Source organism: Eutrigla gurnardus, assembly GCF_963514095.1.
Source record: "Eutrigla gurnardus genome assembly, chromosome: 4".
Taxonomy (NCBI): domain Eukaryota; kingdom Metazoa; phylum Chordata; class Actinopteri; order Perciformes; family Triglidae; genus Eutrigla; species Eutrigla gurnardus.
The window spans coordinates 17,548,348-17,564,948 of record NC_139918.1 but is presented as its reverse complement, the minus strand read 5'-3'; the positions used below and the strand labels follow the sequence as shown (position 1 = coordinate 17,564,948).

Below are 16,601 nucleotides of genomic sequence, written 5' to 3'. Positions count from 1 at the left end.
TTGACAACCAGATTTGAGAGACAATGATGCTTTTATTCATCATCAATTTCATATTCAAAATTCTATATTGTCTGAATCCTTCCAATAGCAGGGAGCACTCATTCTCCACTGTGTTGGACCCTGTTGGGTCTCTGTATCTCTTTACTAAACACACAGAGATCAATTATTAATCTCATCAAGATGAGATAAACCATTTTTTTGTAGTTCCCTTCTCAGAATCCACTTCAGCATAATAAATGGTCTAGATACCCACAGAGGACTATAAATAGTTTTCTTTATGGCCCCATTCTCCACATGGTTGCAAAATGTTATATCATTAAATGCGCGTCATTGTGTATCTTTACGACCAGATTTATTTTCTAAGTCAATATTGCATGAGTTTTTGTTAATAAATGTTTCACTTTCATTTTTCGGGGACCAGTAAGTTAATACAGATATTGAAATATTTAAGCTTCTGGCTGGGATTGGATTTTTCTTTCTTTCTTTCTTTTTAACATTATGTGGGGGTTATTCTTGAGTTTGCAACATTGGCAGATTGCTTTCTGCAGCTCTAACAAAGGTTATGAATTGAGGCCAAATGCTATTATGCAGCATTGGCTGACGTTGACTTGCACAACATCTTTGGCACAGGAAGTGTAATGCATTTGTCATACAGTATAGTACAAAACTCAAAACTCATTACGAATCAGGTCTTTTTCTGCCAAGAAATATGTGATGAATTCAGACAGCTTATAAGCACACATACTCAGAAATGTGTTAGAGGTCTATTCAACAAACAAGAAGGAGTCGTGTAGAGTCTAAAACAAGTCTTTATTGGTCAATATACAGAAAGCAGTGGGATGACCACTAAAGAGAGAGAAATCCCAACCATTTTGTTTACAAAAAGAAAAAGAAACGGATATATAAAATAACTGTCTTGGACATTTTTACAGGGTTTGTTTTTACATGTAAAATAATCTTTTTCTCTTTAATCTTTCAGAAGCACAATATGACAAAGGGGGACGAGGGGAACCAGGCAGTTGTTCACAATGATGACATCACAATCACAGGTGCTTAAAGGCCAACAGAGGGAGGGACACGTGAACAGGAGGCGTATCAGTTAACAAGCTCAGAGGGAGTAATAGTCACTGATACTGTGTGGACATGAACAGGTGAACAGTGATTTCTCTGAGTAGAAACGGGAAAGACAAAGGAGTTACTATTAGATAATTAGAATGTAGACAAATTCATAGGATTAAACTTTGTCACTTCATCTGCAATAACAATGGAACAAGATGGAATTCATATCAATGACGTTTCCACTTCTGCTTGTAGTTCTGGTGAAGTTGTGCAGGAGTAGCGACTTGATAACGCCCGTCACTCTCCTTTTCTACAGCATTAAGCTCTGTGGAGCTTCACCTGACGGTAAAGGGGCACTCCACCAGTTTAGTACATTAAATTAAATGAAGCTGCTTGGACTCACAGAAACCCTTCATTACGAACCGGAAGCATGGAGTTATAAAATACCCGAACCCGGTTTCACAAAGATTTTTTTTTCTTTTTTCAAGTGTTGATAGTGTTGGACCAGACTTTACTCTCAGACTAGCCTTATGCAATTTTACCCTATAACAGTAGCTAACTCGGGCTATTCTATTTTTTATTGATACACACTTTGCGGAATTTTTCCAGTAAAATCTTTTGCAACTATTGACTTTTTTTAGAAGGCAAACATTTCCCACTGAAGTGAACAGAGGTGAGCAGCTTGACACAGGGTGCTTGGTCAGCCATGTTTTTTTAGTTTGAAAAAAATAATCTCAATTTACCCAGAATCCATAGCAAATTAAGAGTCTTAATTAAGATATTCAACGATGTTTCTGTTTGAATCAAGCCACAAGTCCATCTTTGTGAAACCAGCTCCAGTGCATTTGCCATGCAGGTCCAAGAAGAGATGCTACTGAGTTGCATCATGGGAAGTTGGAGCTTCACAAATATCTAGGCACTAAAGTGAGCATATTTCTGCATCTGTTACAATTATTTAAGTTTTTTTCCCCAAATCGGTCTCTCGTAAGTCCCCAAAATGATTGAAGTTCCGTATTAAACAGTGGAGTACCCCTGTTTATGTGTACTGGTACTTTATACTGGGCCCATACTTGCATAGAGGGCTCCCTTTACTATGGTATACAGTAACATCTCTACATTATTTCATCTGCTGAAAAAAACGGAAGATAACTGATGTAACCCTAAACAGAAAGCTACAGCAGGCCACAGTATGGATGGATTTGGTACACAGGCAGGTGCAAACACAAATCAATTTTATTTCTTAATATATTTTCAACTTCTTTCATCACCAGGTGAGCTGATGGAGCACTAACTGTGGAAGATATTAAACAGTTATTAATGTTGTTTTGTATATAAATCAGGACAAATGTGGAATGATTATGGTTAGAAAATAAAATGCTGATGTAAATGATGTTGTTTCTCTTTAGTGTCCAGGCCACAGAACCACAGCACTGGGATGTTGTTAGAGAAAGAGATTTGAGTTAAATATAAGAACAGAGGATATACACTGAGGGGACAATACAACTATGTTATACCTACACATAGGCCAAAGGAATCATATATATATTTTATGTTTATGGATACATTAAGTAATGTATATGTATACATACAGTATCTTGCGTATAAATCTGCTGATAACTCACCATGTTGCAGATCATCTGTTTTAAACATAAACAATTCAAAAGTAATCTGAGGACACATGGAATTTCACATATTAAATGTTTGGATGAAGCCCACATCATCTCTGTGTTCCTGTGAGAAATTGTGAGGATTTGTGTCACTATTGTCTAGAGCTTAGATTTAATTGTATCATCTAAGTCTGCACATATAATGAGGAGACTGTGTTTCAGTTGAATCACATAGTTTGCTTCATTGATATTATAGTACTACTAATAATAGTACACAGCCAATGTTTTCCACCACTGCGGACTGCAGCTGATTCTGTAGTTCTGACTTTGTCCAGCAGAGGGAGATGCATGATTAAAAATGACAACGTGGGAACAATCGAAGTGTTTTTTTCCAGCAACAGACTGTAAAATAATTTGATTAGAGATTTTGTTTCTGTGAGTGTGTCTGTGTGTGCCCTTCCTGTAGCGAGCGTGAAATACTTTCTGCATGATGTGTGTGTGTGTGCGTGTGTGTGTGTGTGTGTGTGGTTGATAGAGAGAGAGAGAGAGAGAGGGAGAGATGAACGTGTAAAGAGTGTTTATATGTGCATGTATATGTTTATGTCAGTACGTTATGAAGGAACTGTCCCACACTAGTTTTCCCTTCTGCTTCATCTCCTTCACCTTTTCTCTCTCGCCTTCTCCGCCCTCTTCATCTTCATCACTGTTATCTGACTCGGCACTTGTCATTCCTCCCACCTGTTCTTCATCCTCTTCTTCTTCCTCCTCCTCGCGTTCTTCTTTCACCTCCTCATCGCGTGCCTGAGCTCCTGCTATGTTCTAGAAAACAAAGCGTGATTTAATAAAGGCCACCACAGATCCTAAATCCAGTTCAGTAACAACAAATAAAATAGCTATTTGTAAGATAAATCATCTTCTAAACTTGAGAAAATGTTATCCAACCTCCATGGGGTTGACAGTGATGGTGAGTGCTGAGGTGTCCCAGTCCTCCTCTGTGTCTTTGACCTCGTCCTCATCTTCTCTGGACCCCTCCTGGTGTGTGGTGTGGATCCTGTACACGCCGATCACCACGATCACCACTAGGGCGGCGATACAAACCACAATAACTACTGTGGCTGCTGGAGGTGCTGCTTCTGAAAGGGAAAAAAGACTTCATATTACATGATATCTTAGCCTGCTCATCTTATCTTAGCCTACTTATTTGAAATAGAGAACGAAGGCCCACAAATCTAAATATAGACAGTAGGTATACACTGACCTTGAAGTAAGGTCATCCAATAAAAGTTTACATGTATGGACTTTAGGATCACTGTTTATGTTCATTGTTTTAATTTCAAAATAATCGTCAGACTAACAGAAACAGCTTCTCGGAGACAGAAGGTGAGAGAAAGCTCAGTGGTATCGCTCTGCTTTTCTAAATTAAGATTTTTCCTGACAGCTCGTCTAGAAGGAGAAAATGATCAACCAGTTAAAACATCTGGACGCACTTTCTATGACTCCCACGTCTGTTATACATAAGAAACATACTTATAATGCATCATCGTCTGCTTACAAGATACAAAGAAAAAAAATATATAATTATCATCACTTTCGTATCAAATTAAGGAATGTCTCTCATAGTGAGAGAATAACATTTGATGAGGTAGGTGGCTTACCTGACATGTGTGAGTTGAGAGTGTGCATCATGAGTGGGTGATGGACGGGTCTCATGTACTGAGGTTGGGCAGCCATGTGATTGACATGTTCCACAGGTACAGAGTGGTGGAGAACACTGACCTACAGTACAGAGGCAGGACGAAGACCATTACCCTCAGGACAAATAAGGCAGACCATAATTAATGAAAGTAAAAAGATTATGCAAGACAAGGTTTTGAAAGGAACTAAGCTAGCATGGGAAAGATTAAAGAACCATACCAGTCTAATTCTGAATTCTCTCCATTAGCAGATATTCCCCAGACTTTAGTGGAGCTCAGCCACCCTGTTTTAACTGCCCTTGACTGCCATTCATGGTGAAACGGTGTGTAAAAACACTCTACGAATTGTTAAGTCTCTGGGTTTAGGTCATTCAACCTTGTGGAAATCACTGTTTTTTATATGATCTAAAATGACTGTATTACTCTTATAAAAGACATTAAAATTTGCGCATTGACATCAAATCATGTCTGCGTCTGAAGCTAGAAGCAGGTTCTGGGTGCACTTGTTGTTAATGTCCGGCTGCTTCCAGTTTACGTCAGTGGCCCGGGTGGAGCTAGCCGGTAATATTTAGTTCAACAGAGTCTCATCTCAGGGCACCACAACCTCAGCAACAAGGGCACACTCTCTGCACAATGAACACTTTTCCCCGGCTGCATCCCGTTGGTCAAAAGTTCTCTGGCTGGCTCTGATTGGACATTCTAACAAGGAAGTGGTGAGATAAACGCTCAATGCTGGTTTACGATCCGCAATTCAATGTAGAGAAGAAAATACTGGTGAGAAGTTGTAAATAATTCACTCATGGCGACTGTTGAGCCGTATCAGTACGAGCCAAGAATACACATTAGCCCGAGGCGTAACTTCCAGCCAATCTTTGGTCTCATACTTTGGTTCCGCCCTCTGAGCTGTCAATCACAACCAGCCAATAGGTTCTTACAAGAACTGAATTTCTAACTGGAATTTGAGCTAGAAGGAGGATATTAACAACAAGGTGAGTTTTAATCTTGCAAACATGTTCAGGTACATTCTGTAACATTTATTGAATGTGGACAAAACAAACAAATCTCAAAAATCAAACAAGTTTGGTAAACTGTCCGATGGACATTGACATGTAGTAACACTGGTATGATCCCTTAAAAGTAAGATAAAAGCAAATGGAGAACATGAGCAAGAAAAAGAAGACAGCAACTCGATGAGAGAGGCGGAAAAGAGTTGAAAGACATCAAACCGACCTCCAAATTGAACTCATTGCTGGTGTAACGTCCGTTGAGTTCAGAACAGGTGAGTCTGAACCGTCTCTCACTCAGGGTGGCGGGTCGCCAGTTCCTGTAGCGTACCTGTCTCACTGCCTCCTCATAATGGGCCATGGAGTCCACACCTTGTAACAAGCAGGGAAACCATGTTATACTACAGTCTAAAATGTGTCATGCTGCGCTGTGTGTCAGCTCGTAACTGTAATAGGCCATGACAGGAGATTTCAGGGACCTTTACAGCTGTCGCACTCCACAGAGGCTGCATGTTCATCTTATTGCTGCAGAAAGGGTAAGCCATTTTTTGTGATATTCTTCCAGATTGTTGGTGCGTTTCACGATGTCCTCCCACCACAGAGAATCGCGTTGCCTACCGTATATAGATATTCCAGAGGTGGAGTTGGTGGCATCCAGATGTTTTCCCAACAAGGCACTGTGATGAATCTCCAGACTCTCTCTCTCAGGATTCAGTTCCTCCCCAATCACCAGCACATCGCAGTAGTCCAGGTTATGCATCACCTCCGTCACACCTGGTCTGGGGGCTGCGTAAAATGGTTGCATGACAAATAGGTTTAAAATGATAGCTATCCAGTGCACATAGAGGCACAAACATGACTCCACTGAGATATTACTGGTCTGACCATGGTAACAACGCAGGCACTCACCTCCACCAAAGCTGTCTCCTTTCATCACTGTGCTGGTGAGGCGAAGCTCTTTGAAGGGTGCCACTCCCAGCGGGCCCCGCAGGTCACTGGCAGGCCTGACGAGCCGATTCGATCCTGCAATGGTGATTCTCGGTTCACTGGGCGGCAGGACCATGACCACTGACTTGATGTCTGGGATGGAGAGACACATGTCCTCGCCGAAACACCTGAAATACACACAGAAGAAGAAGAAGAAGAAGAAGAAGAAGAAGAAGAAGAAGAAGAAGAAGAAGAAGAAGAAGAAGAAGAAGAAGAAGAAGAAGAAGAAGAATGTTGGCTTTTTCATGTATTTTTTTCCTCAAAATTAATGATCATAACATGCAAAAAAGCAACACTTCCCATGAGTGACAAATGACATTTTTTTGTATTCTTGGTGGAGAAATTATTTCTCTGTAAGATCAAATATTCATGGGAAAATAACCAAAGATAAAGAGTGAAAAAAAGGAGGTAGGAGATTTAATTTAACTTTGTGTTCATGTAGAACCAAAACACTCGTAGGAAGAACCTGAATAAGAAAATACGCCATTACCCTAATTAATACATACGAATACATTCTAATTCAAAGCATTAAGATACATGTTTTTCAGGATTTTTGATAATGTAAATATAACCTATAAATTAAAAATCACCAAGCCCCAACAACTAGAAAATCCTTTTCTTCGACTTTTTAATTTTTAAGGTTTGCCCCAAAAGTGATTGTTTCGTTGAGCACTTAATGGAATTATTTGGTGTTCACTTCGGTATCTACATTTATTCTGAAGACTGAATTGTACATTATGTATTTGGCAAAAGTTTTAGTGCCCTGAGCTTAATACCAACTTTTTTCACATAATTACTTTATAAGAGTCTGAAAAGTCCAATTTAAACTAAAGCATTCCGTCCACAGGGAACTAATAATGTATCAAGACAGCAAAGAAAGTTACACTGGTAAGTTACAAAAATAAAATGTTGCAATAACGTGAAGCATCACTTAAGAATATAAAGTGAGTTCAATTAGCCCTCACCTCTTAGTTCGCCCCTACGGGGATAAAGCTATTTGAAAATAAATACAAAGTAATATTTTTTACAAAAACAAATGTTGACATTTTCAAGTCGTGCATTCAGTCAGTCTTGTTTGAAATGCTAAATCCACTGACCCTGTGGATACTGAAGTGGCAATTATCTGGAACAACTCCTGCTACTTGCCAGGACTTGTAACACAGAGACAAGACACACAGCTTTGAATCAACACCTTCAGCAAGAATTTAAGAATATCAACAATGTGTAATGGGACTACATGTTATTGTTTTTGCCTCAGTCAAGTATGGCCGATTCAACATATCTGTTGAGCTTAAAAGCGGATCCATCTCTTTATCTGGCAGGGAGCTGTGAAGTGTTGTTCAGAGTTAGACAGCCTGTATTTCTGCTCCCTGAGCTCGCCTCACTTTATCCACCGGCACACATCGAAGCTGATTTGACCTGTCTGCGTTTGTTCCCGTCCTCATCCAGCGCATGTTCATTTGTTGAGCAGCAGACACATGACCGAGTGCTCCAATGCACACATGCAGCATATACAGCTAAACATACAGTTGAGGATCAACAAATACATTAATTACGAGGAGAGGAAAGCATCCATTTATGAGTTTTCTGTGTGTAAGGGAAAATTGTGGAGGAAATGAAAGGGAATCACTAGAAAAATTTGCATTTATTCTTTGAATTATTATTGCAAATATTAAGGACAGCTAGCCATTCCCATGATATGTTGTTCCATGGACCCAACTGTTTGTAATTTGATTGTATAACAATACGAGGCGAGCAGTCGTCAAGATAATGTGCTTTGGACAAATGTTGGACCAACAGACCAGCTGACATCACCCTCCTCGGGAGGGGACAGAGTCGATTCAAATCAAATGAAATCCAAAGATGGAATCACAGAAAGACACACAGAATAAAAACAGCACACTAGGGACCATCCTGCAATGGGATCACACCAGCTGTGATGCCGAATCAGGCCAAGGGCATAAAGAGTGTGTGTGTGTGTGTGTGTTACTTCCTTGCTCAGACCACACCCATTGTCTGTCCGCAGACAGACAGCTGGCAAAGGACTCAAAACCACTTCTGTAGTTGTTCCTGCTATATTAAGTGTCTCCAGGGCCACATTTCTCCATGATGACACTAACGCAGACTCACAAGGTGAACACAGTTCCAGCCATCCACAACCGCGGCTGGTAACCAGCCACACGCTGTCACGGCTGGTGGTGAAAGAAAGAAAGACTGAAATAAAAAGAACCAAAAAAAGCAAGGACAAGTAGACACTAGCAAGATGGTTCGTCCCATTCACCCGAAGGCTTAATGTCCTTAATGGCCAGCTGGTCTGTTTAGTGGTTTAAGAGTTTTTACACTGATGATGCGTCCTTTTCAGTCTCACTGGGAGTTCTGTGGCTTAAAGACTAACACCTCTGACTGAGCCTTCATTGAAGGCTTCGACCACCACTCCTCTGGCTGTTTGTAGCTTATGGAAATTAAGTTGACACATTTGTCTTATGTATTATGTATGAATCATTTCACTACAGTTATAGACCTCTCACACCTTATCTAACAACCAGAGAGCTTCCTGAACACATTCCTTCCATAAAGTTGAATGGCCTTTCTGCTGTTATAGCATTGATATACATACAATACAATAGAGGTTTGGATTGTTTTGTGTTTTAATATTTAGCTGTACGTCATCTATTTAGATGAAACTACTGATAGTAGTTATTAGTTAGACAGCGTGAATATGGAAGTCTATACTACTCTGTAACGTATCTATGATGGCAACATAAAAAAATCACTTTTAGGGACGGGAAGATATAGGGTGTATTTGTGTACCGGAATAAAAATACTCACAATAGTATGATCGTGATGAATTTCTATAATCTGCACAAGTGACTTGAAGTAATGAAAATAGCACCGGGTTTAAAAAGAACAGGATACAAAAATCCATATTTTTTAATGTTATTTATTCATTGTTTATTTATGCAGGGAGACCGTATAATTTATGATCATTTATTTAAAACGATTTGATTGCTTTTCACTAAAAAGGATGTTCACCAAAAAAAGATGTGTCTTATCTGTGACACCATAAAAATACATTTGTTTCTTAACAAAATGTCAAGTGATTCCCGAGTGTTTAGTTGCCATTTTAAGAATTTTAACCATTTTGATAATTATCGGGATTATATCATGAAACGCAGTTATTTTGGCCAGGATGAATATGAAATTTCATATCGTCCCATGTCTCGTCCCTTCTCACTTGAGTGAATGTTTGCGTACTTACTGTACTGTGGTGGTGATGTGTAGCCGTCGGAGGCCTGGCGTAGGGAACTGGCGAGAGTTAATGTAGGAGATCTTGGTCATGGCCGTGTTGATGCTGTCCAGATCCTCTCCTTCCACCACCAGCACAGACTGGGCGGGGTTAAAATGGAACTGGACACACAAAAAACTCTATTTGTCATTAATTGAATCTTGGCTTGAGGTTAAAATACATGTACATCAACACGTTAAATTCTGTTTGATATCAAAGGATGTGTGTTATCAAGTAGCTTCCTGCACTGTTAAGTGTCTTAATACTTCTATTTTACTGCAAACGTGGCAGCAGTTACTCCCAACCAAAGGCTGAAACTGTGTGTGATGTGTGTGTGCTTTCACACACCTTGATGTCCTTAGCGAGGCTTTCAAGGGAGTTAATATCAAGGCCTTCTTTGCAGGCCTGCAAACAGGAAATAACCTTCTGGGTTTCAATGCGGCCGGGTCGGATTGTCAGACCCGACAGGCTGCCATGGAAATACTGTGTGAACCTTGGGGTCCCCACCTCACCACCTAATGGGAGAGCGAGACAGGAGAGGAGAAAACAACAGGCAGGAGAAAAAGGGAAGCAATATATTATACGAGAGGGTTAGGGACAGAAGTGGAAAAAGAGTGGAGGAGAAGTGGGACTGTTCAGTTTAATAGATATAACTTGGGTTTGTCACAATGTCAGCCAATTCCTAGACTCACATTTTCATGTCTGCTTTTTCCCCTGCCACGTACTAACTTTCCTGTCCTTCAGATCCTACCACTCCCACCCACCTGTCTTGCAATAACCCCTGTGTACCTGCCATTCCCCATCCCCTCACCTCCCACACCCATCTGTTCCTTCTTCCCCATTAGCCCAGTAGCATATATACTGGCCCACAACCATTAAATCCCAGCCAGATCGTCTGCTGTGCTCCTGCCTTTACCATTGCAGCCATTTTCTCTGCCAGCCTTTTGGTCTCGTGCTCTCTAGCAACATGTATTATGTATGTTTCCAAGGGAAAAGCAAACACAATTTTCCCAAAATAAAATCTGCTGCTGAAAAAGCTCACAAGGCCCAATGGATAGCAAGCTATAAAGAATTTAGAGTTTATATTCCCTTAGTTTACAAAGGGAGGGAAGAAAAAAAGCATGCAAAACAACTCTGACACTGGTTCAGACAGAAAAACATGTTATCCAATCACACTGACGATGACATTGTGTTTTCGCAGTTTTCTCATTGAACATATTTTAGGGTGGGAATGTTAAACTGCTTAGTACAGATAACAAAAGCATTATTTCAATAAATGCAGGACAATGAACAACTAATTGTAATTATGTAATAAAAACAACAAGCTCCCCAGGAATCAGTGGCTTTAAGTAAATAATTTAGTGGCATTAGTGGCAAGTAAATATAAGTTAGTCTGCAAAACACAAACGACCCAAAAATGTTCTGCAGCTGCCAGAGAGAGTGAAATAAATACATCCTTTCATGCTAAATGAATGGAACCTCTGGCCCATACATTGGCACAGCCGGTGTGTACTGCAGTCTGTGGAGTCAGCTCCAGCACAAATTCAGTCAAGCCCTAACATCTTCTTTAGCGTGGACTATATTCTCAAACATAGGATGAGATTTTCCTTGTAGAAAATGGCAAACCCTACCCGGTGAAATTTCACCACATCTGATGAAGCGTGTCATTTCCACCAAGTCACAAGTCGAGTCCATTTAACACAAATTACTTTCAGTGGTGAGCTATGGCTTGTATTTAGCATTTTGACAAAGTCTGAGAAACGGTGGTCAAGTCTGGTCGAGTCTCATTAATGCAAACAACACCAGAATTATATGCATCCCGGACTATTTTTATTTCGATTCTGCAGCAGCCAGTGGGAAATACAAATATGTGATGTATTTTATATGATGTTATCAAACTACTAACAACGATACCCTAAATTTGCATTCTTTCTAATGGCCATCAGGGGGCGACTGCTCTTCTTGCAATAACAAGTGTGATTCTATAGAAGTCTACGAGAAAATGACCAACGTTCTCAGTTTGTAACCTCAGGTAACATTGAAAACATTAGTTTATGGTTTCATTTGCTGTAACACAAAGTATTCTTCAATATGCCATCATCCAATTAAAGTAAAATAGACAATAAAGAGGTCGCTGCCACGGCGGTGTGTTGGTCGTACTACTTTAACCCGTTCGCAGTGTGTTTTCAGTTCAGCGTGTACTGAACTCCACTTTCTCGTGTCACTTCTGGTTTAAATAAATAAGATGTCGATGGCCAAAATGTAGAACTCAAGGCTTCAAGATGGCAGTCGATAAACAAATGGGTGACGCCACGGACGCAGTAAACCATAATAACTGTAGGTATGAAACAATATAGTAGTTTTTGTTGTGTATTATTTCCCATTCACCAGTAATGAGCAGGCATGGTTTATGTGATTACATGCTAATTCCAGCTCCTTGGTCAAACTTATTTCCATGATTGTTTATACTCTAACCATATTACAACCAGCTGGAACACAATCCCCTCCTGTCATACTGAACCGACAGAATGTTGTCTGAGTTTCCTGTAGCACAGCCTCTCAGAGATGCAGAGGGTGGTCACTGACGATGAACGATGGTGCCATTTTAGGATGCAGTCCATGTTCTCCAAGGGCCGTTGGGACCAACAGCATATGATTTGCAATAACCGTGTAAACAACATTACAGCATCTGGTATGCATTCAAACAGCAGACTTTAGAATCAGGTCAACCGTACCCACAATCACCAAAAAACTGCAGGAAGTGAGAAAAATGTATCCTAGAATTGTTCCCAACTTCAGTATGCAGTCAGCCCCTAGGGCCATTGATTGTTCTGTATGTGTTCTGTGCATGTATGAACGCCAGCTTAGCCTCAAGTCCAAAAACAAAGAGGTGTAACAGAACGGCTATCAGTCATTCTGGTATTTGTCATCCCCATTTCACTCATCATCACTGTTCTCCTTCAAGCATTCTTGCTATTTTATCGTGTGGAAAATATTTCACATCTAGATCCGCTACGCTCTAAAGCTGTAATATATCAAGTGAGAAGAAGCTGATGTCTAATGCAAATCTCGCAAACATAAAATAACAAAAGGCAATATTAAAGACCTTTGTTTTTCTGTCAAATAACAAAGCTTTTAATAACCAACAATTTGTCGTGCATTTTCCCTCAGTCTGTGTCCATCACAGAGGGAGTGCAAGAAGTGTACTTACTTGCATGCATGATTTGAACAGACATGGTAACCACTGGGGTTTTATGACGACAGTAAGTAGGGGCAGAGAGAGACATTTTCATCATCTCCCTTTCTCTCATTTGGCCTTCCAGTCTCCTTCTTCTGACAAATCCATCACTGAAAGGCTTTCACCAAGACAATGTCTTTGTGATTCATTCACAAAGTGCAAACTGAAATGAACTTTTGGATTGCCTGCGTCTAGGTGCGCACATGTGTATTCATGGGTTGATAAAATAGAGATAATGATAAAAGGATGGAAGAAAACACTTCACATATCGTGCAGGTATTACAAAGAGCAGAGGTCCTCAACGTTTTTCGGGCCAAGGACCTGTTTGCTGATAGTGAATCGGTGGAGGATCCTATAAAATTGTGTTGTTTATTAAACCTAATATGTAGTGCAGCCTAAAGTGCCATATATAAGTACTTTGAAATGATGTATGTATATATCGCTAAACCATTAAAATAATAATTGTTGACAGATTCATATATTTATGGAATATATTTAAATTCTATATTGGCATCACAATTTCACAACATAACATTTAAGAAATAAGAAGTTTTATATTTGCGTATTATAGGTTGTAGTCATGTTAATGTGTATTTTTGGACATATTTACATTTTTGGAAGAAAAGTTTGGGATCAAATCATTTCTGTGCAATATTCAGAGAAAAAAAGTAGCAAATTTGTGATTTTATAAAGTGCTACCAACCTGCATCTATACTAGCTAACTTCCCATGAATGTCCCATCTATTTTTCTAATTAATACATGACAATGTGTGACAATGCTTTGCTAAGGACCTTAGGGTGATGGCTGTTGATGGTTATTGTTAGTTAATTTTATGTGGGCCAAATTCTCATCGTATGGGTGTTTATTGATCGGGCAGTCGGGCTAAAATGGTAGTGGTAGCTTTCACTTGTTGTCATAGCAACGGTCAACATCCGGTGTTAGCGGATCCAAGCAACTTGTTGACATCGGCTATATGTACACGTGAATATATGCCAAAAGAAAACTGAGGCAGGAGAGGGGGCAAGATTCTTTATTATATAAAAAAAAGTTGCAAATTTGCTACTTTCTTATAGAGTTCATAGAGGAAATGCGCTGCTTAACAGGATGTTTGCGGTTGCTATGACAACAAGTGAAAGTTACCCTAGCATTTTAGCCCAACCACCCGATCAATAAATACCCATAAGATGACAATTTGGCCCATATAAAAAAACATCAACAGCCATCACCGTAAGGACCTTAACAAGGTGTTGTCACATGTTGTGATGTATTAATTAGAAAAATATATGGGACATTCATGGGAAGTTAGCTAGCATAGATGACGGTTGTTAGCATCGTAATAAAGTAGCAAATCTGTGACTTTATAAAGGCTAGGACTTGTCATACACAGGTCTACCCAGTAACATGAATAACTGCTGCATTTCATTCAGGTGTTCCACCTCCTTGGCTCCTGACTTGTACGTGCAAGCTTAATGGAACAGAGCCATGATTAGTATTACGCCTGTGCTTCCCATGCTTTCATGAGTCAAAATGAAAAACGTCTAGTCTAGATTATTGTCAATTTGAGAGCAAATATTGTTTGTGCTTGTGGAAATGCGTTAGGATATGAAATGTGACTTTTCTCATTTCCCTGTGTGCCAAAGCATGCTAAAATAGTAGCACACGGTGCAAATGAATTCAAATTTACAGGTGATTTATGTTGACAGATGGCTTTTATTATCGTCATAAAACTACCCCAGGCTCTAGATTCCTTCACAGTGCTTTGTCAATTGTATAGTGTATTGTGAGGATTGCTTTAGAATTTCACACCCACTTTCCTGTTGCACAAGAAATAGGACGGCAAACACACATTTACCAACCAAACAGCTTGTTTCTACAGAAAAACTGGCTAGTACAACAACAACCAAACGGTTTCTTGTTAACCGTGTGCAGAGACACATGTCTTTGCTTTCAGGGCAGTGAAAATACAGTCTGAATGCCTTTCATTCCACATGTCTCATCATTATGTTGTTGATTGTGGGGAAAAGGCGATGGAGAAACGAGAGACTCTGAAAGGCAATCTTGCTCGCTAATGGCCTGCAAAGTTATCAGTTGCAGCTTAGTGAAGCTTAAAGCGGCTTCATTGGGATGTAATAGCTGGCAAAGTTGTCCTCCATTCACTCTCGCTAATCCTTCCTTCAGGGCATTCTCTCACAATCAGAGATTCATGGAAAGAGGCAGAAAGAGAGGCCTGTATGAAGCAAGAAAGAAAGTGATGACGACAAAAAAGAAAATTGCAATCAGGCATAGGATGAAAAGAAATTTAAATGCCAAGCAAAATGCCATCAGGATTGAGGCTGATGCTGGTAAGCATTATGAGCGCGTTGTAGGCGAGCCGCAGAACGGATCACCACTGTCTCATTCTGCCTTCCTGTAAAGCACTTTTGTATAATTATTCAAGACATAAACATGGCAGCTCTTATTCATTCCAATGTGATCACTGCTCGCTCTCTTTCCCGGCTACTGGAGCTGACGCACAGAATTTCCTGTTTGATACCCACTCCGCTGATGCCTCTCCATTTCAAAGAAGAAATACTCGCAGCCCTGGGGCATGAATCTTAATCTCTTTAATTATCTTAACAGAAAGTCTCCTGCTTCCCCTCTCTCTCTCCCTGTTCGTACTTCAAGTGTAATTTTCAACATCTTTTCGTGGCTGTGCCTCTTTGTTGATGCGATTTCTCTCACCTTGCCGTCCTTTTTCTATTGTTTTTTTTTTGTTCTTTGTATATTAAGATGAAAATATATTATACTTCATCATCACACTTTATGAATTAATTGTGGAACATTCTTCCAAAAAACAAAAACAATCCTTTATTAAATGTTGATCTTTTGTACTCCTTTGTTGATTTGGTTTCACAAGCATGCATTTACACTTAACACTAAATCAGTTTTACCTGTCAATATCCTGTCATATTTTTAAATGAAAAAATAAAAAATATAAAAATAAAGATGTCCTGTACTGGTGTGCCTCGATTTATTCTAAAGAAAAAAAATATAGGTCTATAAAAAACGAATTTCTTCATTGTATTTGGAGGAAATAAAGACCACAAACAAGCTGCTGCATATAAAGCAACTGTCAAATAAAATAGTACAGCTGTCAACAATTTAAACAACATCATTTAAGAGCAGTTGTCCAATTCCTGCCTGATTTCAGCTTTTTTAATGCCTTGAACCAGTGCCTGATTGACTCCAAAGCTACTGTGAGTTTCAGGCCACACACACACACACACACACACACACACACACTGACCTTGCCAGCAGGCGCCCACAGTAAGCTGCGTATCAAGTTTTGCTGTGTGGATCGGCCAGTCATCCGTCACCAGGTAGGGTTCATAGGTCACACCATCCACAAACAGTGTCACTGCGGGAAACTCCACGTTGATCACGTAATAGTGCCATTCCTTGTCACAGATCTGTAAAGGAGAGGGAGGTTATGATGCTATTAATCTACAGTACTTTGTGTCCACTCCATGCATTCAAATGAGTAAATATTCCTGGTTTGCACATACAAGAAAATAGGGCATCTTTGAAAATAAGTTACTCTGTCAACTCCATCTCTTTTTGGGGGGTCTTATTTAGGTTAGGAGCATTTTTCCGTGGAGGATTATGTTTATAGGGATGTTGTTATGAAGAAGATGGTGTTTACTCCAAGCGTGCAGCCAAAAGCGAAGGCACATCCTTGAACGCTC

The 16,601-nt window shown here is 39.8% G+C and overlaps 1 protein-coding gene across 1 annotated transcript in view; it reads right to left on the bottom strand.

The window, feature by feature from the left end:
- Nucleotides 1-791: 791 nt before the first annotated feature.
- clstn2a (calsyntenin 2a) overlaps nt 792-16,601 on the bottom strand; it is a 129,681-nt gene continuing 113,871 nt past the window's right edge. The window contains exons 10-18 of the mRNA XM_084008015.1: nt 16,163-16,325; nt 9,986-10,152; nt 9,611-9,759; nt 6,274-6,479; nt 5,983-6,150; nt 5,591-5,736; nt 4,322-4,442; nt 3,609-3,799; nt 792-3,485 (exon numbers count right to left, since the gene is read on the bottom strand). Of these exons, the coding sequence (XP_083864141.1) occupies nt 3,270-3,485; nt 3,609-3,799; nt 4,322-4,442; nt 5,591-5,736; nt 5,983-6,150; nt 6,274-6,479; nt 9,611-9,759; nt 9,986-10,152; nt 16,163-16,325 (1,527 nt within the window). The 3' untranslated portion in view covers nt 792-3,269. The remainder of the gene's footprint in view (nt 3,486-3,608; nt 3,800-4,321; nt 4,443-5,590; nt 5,737-5,982; nt 6,151-6,273; nt 6,480-9,610; nt 9,760-9,985; nt 10,153-16,162; nt 16,326-16,601) is intronic.